Genomic DNA, 10,852 nt, shown 5'->3' with positions numbered 1-10,852 from the left:
AAGCTTGCCATGGAAAGGAGTAAGAAGGATTGGATGAAGACAGTAGGAAAGCAGAGAGACGGAAGGGAAGGCATCTTCATGCGCTTATCTGAAGTTCCTACCAATGAATTACATAAGTACCTCTATCTTTATCTTTATGTTTTTATGCGTTCATCACCATATCCATTTGAGTTTGCCTGACTAAGATTTACAAGATGACCATAGCTTGCTTCATACTAACAATCTCCGTGGGATCGACCCTTACTCGCGTAAGGTTTATTACTTGGACGACCCAGTGCACTTGCTGGTTAGTTGTGCGAAGTTGTGTAATGCCATGGTATTGAACACCAAGTTTTTGGGGTTCATGACCGGGGATTATGAGAGTTGTGAAAAGTATTGATCACAATTTCGTGCACCACTTGGACATGCAGAGTCTCAAAGTATTTGAATTGCATCCAATCCCTTGAGTGCATACCGGTAGCTAGCTCCCGTTGTAAGCAACTTATGAGTGCCATGGCGTATCAGAACCTACTTTCCTGTTTTAATGGAGTATGTTGCTTCCCCTTTTACCACTCAGTTGTGTTCTACTTATGAATGTTTCGATGGACTATTACATGTTTCAATATTTTTCACCAGTTTAATTTCCAAATTATCATATATATGCAATTTTTTTTAATGCATTCTTGGATCATTGGTCAATATCGTTGAAAAATCAAAATGCACTCTCATAACTCAACAATTATCACTACAAAATTAATTGCATTCATATCTCCAAAATCTGGGTACGGGTTTGCATCTTAGCTTTTTGAAAGTTAGCTTGATTTAGTTTTTGTGTCAGGCCCACAATGGAGAAGATATCTTGAGATTGCTTAGGGCAATTAACTTCAAAGACAAAAGTTGCGATTTCTTCAAGATGTACATTCACCTAGTTTTGACAGAGAACTGAGTTTTGTCCAACTCATTAATCGAAGACAATCCAGTAATCTATGAAATGTTCTGTCTTTTTCTAAGGCAATGCTCTAGCTTGATTTCAGCATTGGACCTACGATCATATGCGTCAAAGGTGAACGAAATGTTTTTCTTATTATCAACTTGTGGTTTGATTGCAGTGTGATCAAATTCAAAGAAATTATTTTGTTATACAGGTTCGTCATATCTTATGCACTTCTCCATCTACAAATAATTGGTTTCTGGTATGTTATGTACAGTATACTATTCACTTCATGGATAAACCTGAACACTATAAGGTATAAACAGAGTTGTTCATGTTAAGAGATAAAGACATGACTTTTTTGGTGTCATTGTTTCTTATAACATTCTTTCTTCTTGTGTAGCCTTAAAGGACCATATTTTGAAGGGTGAGAGTTTGCAAGATTAAAGTAGCATGGCTTCTGCAACATTATTTTGATCGAGATTCTTCAAAGTCCGGGATATTTTTTCTTCTTGTTGGGTGGCATGAATCAATATCTAAGATATAAGTAGCTGACAATTATGAATTATCTACCTTTTATCCAATTAGCTTTTGTTAAATGCCATGCATTTGTAAAATCCATTGTATATCAATCAAACTCTTTTAACCAAAGCTACATCTCACGTTGCATTTCTTTGTCTTTGAGGTGGCAACAAAGATAAACATATTTTCCCTCCAAAAAATCGTTTGGACCCATTTTGCAAGCATAATATTAAAAAGGCCATCAAAGATTGAAATTGGAAAGAGCATGCTTCTTCACTTTGCCACTTATTTCATTCAAATTCTCCTCTCTGCTAAGCACAAACCCTATCCACCTTAACCTGCAGTTAACAAAGACCAACGATGGACGTCAACGATCGTTTGGATTTCGAGTTAGAGGATGAATTTCTCAAACCCCCGCCCATAGTTAGCAATAAAAGGTACCCTTTTTCCCTCTTCAAAGTGTTTATTTTTAACTTTTTATTTTTGTGGTTACGGGAGATTTTAGGGTTTAATAGTTTCTATTATCTAACTTCAAAAACCAAGTACATGATTTGATTTGGATTACTTAGGGTTGGGTTGGTAAATGTTGCTTACTACTAACTTATGGAAAATTTTGAGTCTGGATTAGGAGGAAGAAGGTTATTGGGTTGGATGATATTCTTACTGATCTTTTAAGAGAACAGAAAAAGCTGAAAGAAGAATAAAATTAGCAGAAAAAGCCAAAGACAAAAAAGGCTAAGAAGGATGCAAGTTCCTATGATGATGATGAAGATCCTAGGGAAGCTTACTTGACAGAACTTTTTGAGAAGTGTGAAAATCAGGCAAAATAGTTTATTCCCATTGTTCTTATTTTTGTAATGTTATTATTTTGCCTTTATTTCTTCATTGTCGATTACTATTTAGATTTTAATGATTTTATTCCACTTGGTGGGAAAAGTCTTGTTATCTTCATTATTTGTCATTCATTAGCAATCACTTGGATTGTTCTGTGCAGTTAAAAGATTTTGGTGAAGAAGAAGATATTCCTCTCTGAGGAGTGAAAGTGTTTGCAGATAAGGTTATTATACTAACTCAATTCTCTGATATCATCTATCATCTATGTATGGCTTGTTGTTGGTTTTAAGCTTGGATGTATGAGAATAGGGATGTTTCTTTTCATGAGATGCAGAAAGCCTTTCCACTGCTGGAATTTCCTGAGCTTGGAAGCTGCAACCTTCTATAGTCATTTTTGAACAGTGAGCTGACTTCTGTGGTGGAATTGGCAGCCGAAAAAGGTTGCCATGCCATTTTGTTTGTTCAGTCAGTGTTTTTGGCACTTTTTGTCAACTCATAGGCCATTTCCTTTTAGAATTGCAAAATACCAAGTAGTGCCTGATTTAAGTCAGGATGCTGCGTTGTTTCAGGTGATAACTTTCTTGAAGGATTGCTCATCAATGGTTGGCTTCCAAAATTAGCATTCCTCTGTGGTCATATAGAAAAACCAGTAGCCATTTGGTCCTTCAACACAAGTGAGTGAAAGTTTAGTCTCATGTTATGTTGTTACCAGCTTTAAGCATAGCAGTAATATTGTCACTCATCTATTTTTGTTTTGTTCGTTCAGTATTATATTCATTAAATGAAGAACTTTGAAACTCATAATCTGACTTTTGGTGTGCAGTTCTCTCTTCTAGAAAAGAGGTAAAGACATGTTTGTTATGTTTTCTTTTGGTAATGATAGATGATGGTTGTAGCAATAACAATTTTGACTGAGCATGTTTCGTTTAAATCTATTTTCAATTGATATTTTAGTATCAAATACAGAATCATTATTTTTAGGTTGATCAATTGCCTGTCGAAATTAGTTGGTTTCCTGAGTACTCAGATTTGAGAACAGCTCTTGACACTTATAGGTTTCTTTTTGAATTTTCATCCAGTGGTGAACCCAAAAATTTAGGTAACTATGTTGAGATATTTGCAGTATTTCAAGTGTAACAACAAAGACATTGCTACATATATTTATTTTCATCCTTCTAAGAAAATCTGTCTGTCTCCTAGATTTTGACACTGGAGAACCACCCCAAAATATTAGAGCCTGGCTCAAATTTGTCACTGCTTGTTTTTAATACGGTAAGCCACAACAATGTGTCTACTTAGACGATCATGTGAATTGGTTTTCTGTTACTTTATTACCTTTGGCACACTTAAAGAATTGGCTTAAAGAATAGAAGGATTAAGTGTTTACTAATGACTTTTGGCGTATCATAGTATTTTTACCATCACCGATGTCTAATGTACCTTAGTGATTTGTGATTAAGTGTTTATTTGAAACTTCAGTATATATTTTGCACATTTAAGGTGTAAATCCTTATTACTTTAAGCTCTTTTATTAATGTGTTTTTGACTGGTGGTGTGTTATGATTCATGATTCAAACATTAGACAAATGATTTTGGGACTTGATTTATGATTTGACATCCTTGTTTATTGATGTGACAATGTCAACTTACGCCTTTTTATTCTCACTGCAGGAGTAAAAGACCAGTATTTTCTGTTGTAGAAGCTGAAGAACTCATTGAAATTATTATATGTCTATTTCTAGATCGCCAGTTTCAAGGTTTATTAGTGCTTTTGAATGATTTCGTAGAAGCGATTGTCAATTACTTCACAGACCAGGAATGGCATTCAAGTTGTGAGAACATAGCAAAATTCATTGCTTCCAGGTTGTTATTACTTTTTAGTACCAGTAAATAATAATTCAGTGTAGTTCTTGAACTATGAACTTAGTAGCTTTACTTATCTACCCAATTATAGCTTTGTTTAATGCTGGATAATTAAACTTAATAGAGAAGTGATTGTCATCTCTGGAAGTTGGACCAAACAATATTATACTCTAAATGTTAATTCTTAGTGCTGAGATATTTATACATTCTGAATTTCTGTATATGGTAATCATCAATGAAATCAGTTGGCATTAATTAGTGCGAACTGTAAATAAACAAGCTGAAGTGTATTTTAGTGCTTGCCTAGTTACTTTATCTTCGCTTCCTTTCTCTTATTCTAACTGGCTTGAACATGCAGAGTCTCAAAGAATTTGAATTGCATCCAATTTGTTGAGTGCATACCGGTAGCTAGCTCCCGTTGTAAGCAACTTAAGAGTGCCATGGTGTATCAGAACCTACTTTCCTATTTTGATGGAGTATGTTGCTTCCCCTTTTACCACTCAGTTGTGTTCTGCTTATGAATGTTTCCATGGACTATTACCTGTTTCAATATTTTCCACCAGTTTAATTTCCAAATTATCATATATATGCAATTTTTTTTAATGCATTCTTGGATCATTGGTCAATATCCTTGCAAAATCAAAATGTACTCTCATAACTCAACAATTATCACTACAAAATTAATTGCATTCATATTTCCAAAATCTGGGTACGGACTTGCATCTTAGCTTTTTGAAAGTTAGCTTGATTCAGTTTTTGTGCCAGGCCCACAATGAAGAAGACATCCTGAGATTGCTTAGGGCAATTAACTTCAAAGACAAAAGTTGCGATTTCTTCAAGATGTACATTCACCTAGTTTTGACAGAGAACTGGGTTTTATCCAACTCATTAATCGAAGACAATCCAGTAATCTATGAAATGTTCTGTCTTTTTCTAAGACAATGCTCTAGCTTGATTTCAGCATCGGACCTACGATCATATGCGTCAATGGTGAACGAAATGTCTTTCTTATTATCAACTTGTGGTTTGATTGCAGCGTGATCAAATTCAAAGAAATTATTTTGTTATACAGGTTCGTCATAGGGCCGCATATCTTATGCACTTCTCCATCTACAAGTAATTGATTTTTGGTATGTATTGTACAGTATACTATTCACTTCATGGATAAACATGAACACTATAAAGTATAAACAAAGTTGTTCATGTTAAGGGATAAAGACATGATTTTTTTTGTGTCATTGTTTCTCATAACATTCTTTCTTCTTTTGTAGCCTTAAAGGACCATATTTTGAAGGGTGAGAGTTTGCAAGATTGAAGTAGCATAGCTTCTGCAACCTTATTTTGACCGAGATTCTTCAAAGTCCTGGATATTTTTTCTTCTTGTTGGGTGGCATGAATCAATATCTAAGATATAAGTAGCTGACAATTATAAATTATCTACCTTTTATCCAATTAGCTTTTGTTAAATGCCATGCATTTGTTTTTTTTTTTTTGAAAGCAAACAGCTCAACACAATAGTAATGAGCATCGAAATCGTCCAAACTAAAAACAAACAAATATAACAATGATACAAACAAATACGAAAGCCATCCCTTTGTCATCTCCGGCATAGCCATCAACAACTAAAGGGATCTCCACCGCTCCACTCGCTAGCACTAATCGAAGATATATTGATAATTTCTTCAACCCTTTTGCTTGTGTGCTGAAAGATTCGCCTATTCCTTTCCAACCAGAGGTTCCAGATTATCGCGCAGAAGCATCGTACCATTGTCGCCCAAATGCTGAGATCCAGGCACTCCACACCTGCCAAGCAAACCCACATCCTAGAAACAAGTGGTGAACATCTTCCACCTCGTTGTTACAAAGAACACAAGTAACGTCGTCCTCGCTGATAATTTCAAACCGGCTCAATCTGTCCTTTGTATTCACTCTTTCTATCAGAACAAACTAGACAAATAGCTCCACTCTAGGTGGAACCAACCCCTTCCAAACAGTCCTGGTAAAGCTGTAGCTAGTTACCTCCTCTGGGATCAGTTCCTCCTGCATCACCTGCACAAATGAGTTAGTTGTAAAAATACCTCGCCTATCATATTTACACACCACTCTGTCCTATCTGTTGTGAACAAGTCTCACAGCTCTCAAGCTCTCATGCATGGCACTCAGGAGTTCCAACTCCCATTGGAAGAGCTCACGCCTCCATTGGAAGTTCCAAATCCACTCAAACCCATCCCAAAATCCGCACTCTCTAATAACAGATCCACATTGGTTTGAAACTGAGAAAAGCCTCGGGAAGCGATCCTTCAAAGATCCACCAAGTAACCATACATCCTCCCAAAATCGGGTCCGACACCCATCGCCAACCTCCATGGACAGGCCTGCAACCATCTTATCCCTTAGATGTTGATTCATGATTTGTAACTGACAAATATCCTTCCATGGTCCTCCTCTAGTAGGCAGTTCTTGAGTCGCCAGTGTCTCATTGGGATTCAAATTATTACAAGAACATACGACCTTTTTCCACAGTGGGCACTCTTCCTTAGCAAATCGCCACCACCACTTAAACAATAACACTGAGTTACGAACCATAGCATCCCCAACCCCCAGCCCACCTACTTTCTTCAGCGCCTGCACCACTTCCCACCTTACTAATGCCATACCATTCCTACCCTCATCTGAACTCCACATGAATCTTCTCTGCAGCGATATCAATTTTTCAGCAATAGCTTTCGGCATGTTAAATAGGCTTAAATAGTATACTGACAGACTGTTCAACACTGATTTGATGAGTACTAATTTCCCAGCTTTGTTAAGCAACTTAGCTTTCCACAGACTGAGCTTCTCCTCCACCTTGTTTATTATCGGTTTCCATGTCTTCACCAGCCTCGTATTAGCTCCTAGAGATATTCCAAGGTATTTAACTGGAAGGGCATCTCCCTTACAACCCAGCAAGTTACACATACGTGCGACCCACTGCTCCTCGCAATTTATTGGAATCAGGCTGGACTTATCAAAATTGATACTCAGGCCTGACATCAACTCGAAACATCGCAGGAGCCTCTTGTAATTCTTGATTGTCTCCTCCTCTGGGGGGCAAAATAGGATAGTGTCATCAGCAAACTGAAGGTGTGACAGCGCTACATTATCTCTACCAACCAGCAAAGGTGATATACGGTCATTCCTCACTGCCTCTGCAATCATTCGATGTAGCACATCCACAACCAGTACAAACAGGAATGGAGATAGTGGGTCACCTTGTCTCAAACCTCTTTCCATGTTGAAAGGCTTTGATGGCGAGCCATTTATTAGCACCGACATCGACGCTGTAGCTACACACTCCATAACCCATGCTCTCCATTTATGCCCAAATCCCATCTTCTGCAGCACAATGTTCACAAAGCTCCACTTAACCCTGTCATATGCTTTTTGGAAGTCAAGCTTTATTATGGCAGCTGCTTTCTTCCTCATCTTGAGCCAGTTAACTGTTTCACATGCGATAAGCGCCCCATCATGGATTTTCCTTCCCTATACAAACGCACTCTGGGTCTCTCCTACTAAAGCTGGCATCACTGTTCTCATCCTCCTAACTAGGACCTTCGAAATGACCTTATACACACACCCCACCATACTAATAGGCCGCAGGTCTTTAATCTCCTTTACACCTATGAATTTAGGTGCCAGCGCCACCCAAGTGGTATTGGCATCCGCCGGTAGCCTGGCCGTCTGGAAAAAATCCATCACTGCAGCCGTGAATTCCGGACCAATCTCATCCCAACATCTCTTGATGAAGTTCATGTTGTAACCATCACACCCTGGCGCCTTGGACGATCCACAATCCCACACAGCCTCTCTGATCTCCTCTGTCGACGGCATCACTTCTAGAGCCATAGCATCTTCCTCACCTATTTGAACCACCAGGCCTTCTCTGAAGCCCAACATAGGAGACTCTTCCTGATGATATAAGTCCTTATAAAACTCTCTGATTGCAACCTTAATTCTAGCCTGATTCCGAACCAGCCTTCCGTTGATCACCAGAGTATCAATCCTATTGTTCCGCCTCCTTGCTGAAGCTATATTATGGAAGTATCTTGTATTTCTGTCCATCTCATTTGCATGTCGAGACCGCGACATCTGCTTCCAATGTACTTCTTTTCTCACGTACCATCGCTCACAGCATTTAACCAATGCCTTTCTTCTGGCCTCTAGTGTTCCATCGTGTACTCCATTGCTAACCATATCATCAATCTTCTTGATCTCTTCCTCAAATAATAGAATCTTCTTATCCATCTCACCAAAATTTGCCTTATGCCATCTTCCCAGTGGACCTGTCAGCGCTTTCAATTTATCTAAGAACTGTAGCTCCCCCAAGCCTCTCCATTCCTCCTTCACCATCCTGAGAAACCCATCATGCGTAAACCACGAATCAAGACTCCGGAACGGCCTCGGACCTCCTCTCAGCTTTCTACCCTCCACTATTAGCGGGCAATGATCTGACAAACCCCTTGGTCCACCTCGCAGATGTGCCTCTGGAAACTCTTCTAGCCATTCCAAACTAACCAGAACTCTATCTATGCGACTGCAAGAGCGCCCGCGATTAAGACCGAGATTCTTCAGAATCCCGGATATTTTTTATTCTTGTTGGGTGGCATGAATCAATATCTAAGATATAAGTAGCTAACAATTATGAATTATCTACCTTTTATCCAATTAGCATTTGTTAAATGCCATGCATTTGTAAAATTTATTGTATATCAATCAAACTCTTTTAACCAAAGCTACATCTCACGTTACATTTCTTTGTCTTTGAATTGGCAAAGACCAAAGTCAAAACTCAGAAATTATAAGAAAAAATGAAAAATTTAAAAATGGATATCAAATGAGACTGCGCTTTATAATATTGATTTATAGTGCCGAATGCTACTACAGGACTACATTTTAAAGCAAGGAGTGGAGTGTTTTTTTGAAAATTAATTTTCTATTAAAGGTAAAAGAAAAAGAAAAAACAAAAAATAAATATTTTAAATTTTAAATTTGAATTATTCATATAAAATATAATAATAGAGAGATTTATTTAATTAATAAGAAGTACATCACTTTTTATTTAGTGAAGAGTGTTTAAAAATAAACTATTTATAGAAGACTTTTGACAAGGAAAATATAAAACGACTCACATTAAAAAAAATAATAAAAATAGAAAACCTACCGTGGATGTTAATAAAAATAAAAAACCTACATGAGAACATACATTATTACATAAAATTTTAAATATGTGAAGAAATAGCTCTGAAAAAAAATTGGATTTTATAAATTTTGAATTTTATTTTAGAGGGTAAAATGTAATCTATTACAATTTATTTCATAGGTGAGATTAAGAGAAAATATGAGAGAAAAATCATTGAAGAGTAAGAAGTCATACTTTACCCTCTAAAATAAAAATTTAAAATTTAGAGGATTTTAATTAAAAAAAAATGGGTGGTGAGAATAATAACGAGAGAATCTAACGGTGGAAAATAAAAAACGTGATTAAGGGAGGATCGGAGCGCTTTGAAGTATTTGAAATTAGGTTCGGTAAACCGTTGGGGTACCAAACCGAACCCTCGTTTCCATTCTTCTTTTCTCTTTCCCACATCTTCTTTGTGTCTGAAAAATGGCGAAGAAATCTTACATTGGAATCGGTACTTTGATGCGTAAGAAGCTTTCTGATATCACTAACAACTCTGACTCTCAACACAACCTACTTCCTCTTCCACTTCCCGCCATCGACGCCGATATCCCTTCCATTCAACAACTCCTCACTGTAACTCAATTAACACTTGTTCAAATTCTTCTCCCATCCTTTGTTTAGTTCCTAACTTACTTTGTTCATTGAATGCAGGAAAGAACGCAGTTAATACAACTCATTGCAGAGAAAGAGTATCCTCTCTCATCGTAATTTCAAACTGTTTGTTATTTATTGTTTCCTTGATTGCGAATTGAACAGAGAATTGATAGAATCTAACGGAGCTGAGTTGAGAAGAATACAAGCCGATATCAAGAAACTCCAACTCCAAAATCGGAACCTTGCTCAGTCTAACAGCTTAATGTTAGCGGTTAGTTCGTTCAGCGTTTCGTTCCTTTCGTTGTTCTTGTCCTGCGATTTGATGATTCTGTTATGTTAATTTTTGCAGGAGCTTAATTTGGGAAGGGATAAGGTAAGCATTCGCATGAGTTCATCACTGCACTCTTAATTTCAGAAATGCAAATTGTTTTGTTAATTTCGATTCGATGCGTTTCGTTTCAGAGAAAAATGTTGCAACATGAGATTTCATGCTAATAAAAGCAAATGCCCTAAAAGCTGGTAGTAACGATGAAGGAAGACGCAAAAGAAGTAGATGTAAATCCTTGGATTTAATTTCTTCATCTAAATATATTATTATTATTATTATTATTATTATTATTATTATTATTATTATTATTATTATTATTATTATTCTTGTGGATTTTAATTTTAAGCTTTGTTATTATATGAAACCTTGCAGCTATTGGTTCTGACAAGGTTAAAGACAATAATAGGTTAGTTCATTCACTCTTCAACAGGAACATGCCAATTGAACAATTGAGAGAGAGATAAGTTCATAATTTCTTCTTTTGTTATTTGCAGAAGACGATCGAGAAGACATTCGGCTTTCGTCGAAACACATGAACATGAAGCTTCAGAGAATTTGTTTGAGATAGAGGATACAATAA

General features: G+C 36.9%; 3 protein-coding genes across 3 annotated transcripts in view; all 3 read left to right on the top strand.

Moving 5' to 3' along the window:
• LOC107473747 (uncharacterized) overlaps positions 1-5,256 on the top strand; it is a 9,072-nt gene extending 3,816 nt beyond the window's left edge. The window contains exons 5-9 of the mRNA XM_052257753.1: positions 2,836-2,947; positions 3,938-4,129; positions 4,488-4,605; positions 4,895-5,119; positions 5,202-5,256. Coding sequence (XP_052113713.1) covers positions 2,836-2,947; positions 3,938-4,129; positions 4,488-4,605; positions 4,895-5,119; positions 5,202-5,249 — 695 coding nt within the window. The 3' untranslated portion in view covers positions 5,250-5,256. The remainder of the gene's footprint in view (positions 1-2,835; positions 2,948-3,937; positions 4,130-4,487; positions 4,606-4,894; positions 5,120-5,201) is intronic.
• The window catches only part of LOC107473735 (uncharacterized), a 37,858-nt gene extending 32,409 nt beyond the window's left edge, over positions 1-5,449 (top strand). The window contains exon 15 of the mRNA XM_052256844.1: positions 5,401-5,449. The gene's annotated coding sequence lies outside the window, so the exon portion shown is untranslated. The remainder of the gene's footprint in view (positions 1-5,400) is intronic.
• Positions 5,450-9,644: 4,195 nt separating this feature from the next.
• Positions 9,645-10,852, top strand: LOC107473752 (shugoshin-1-like). Its single transcript, XM_016093341.3, has 7 exons — positions 9,645-9,923; positions 10,002-10,039; positions 10,107-10,215; positions 10,294-10,317; positions 10,407-10,499; positions 10,645-10,678; positions 10,767-10,852. Exons 1-5 carry the CDS (start codon positions 9,774-9,776, stop codon positions 10,437-10,439), a joined length of 354 nt encoding a protein of 117 aa, XP_015948827.1. The 5' UTR covers positions 9,645-9,773; the 3' UTR covers positions 10,440-10,499; positions 10,645-10,678; positions 10,767-10,852.

This window comes from Arachis duranensis, chromosome 2 (genome assembly GCF_000817695.3).
Source record: "Arachis duranensis cultivar V14167 chromosome 2, aradu.V14167.gnm2.J7QH, whole genome shotgun sequence".
NCBI lineage: Eukaryota > Viridiplantae > Streptophyta > Magnoliopsida > Fabales > Fabaceae > Arachis > Arachis duranensis.
Note: the sequence above shows the minus strand (reverse complement) of the source record. Positions and strands in the feature narration are given on the sequence as shown.

Bases quoted from the DNA above. Each gene is read 5' to 3' on its own strand.
- LOC107473752 (XM_016093341.3), top strand. From the start codon at position 9,774: ATGGCGAAGAAATCTTACATTGGAATCGGTACTTTGATGCGTAAGAAG. The intron at 10,040-10,106 runs GTATCCTCTCTC...CGAATTGAACAG, and splicing joins CAACTCATTGCAGAGAAAGA to AGAATTGATAGAATCTAACG. The intron at 10,216-10,293 runs GTTAGTTCGTTC...TAATTTTTGCAG, and splicing joins CTAACAGCTTAATGTTAGCG to GAGCTTAATTTGGGAAGGGA.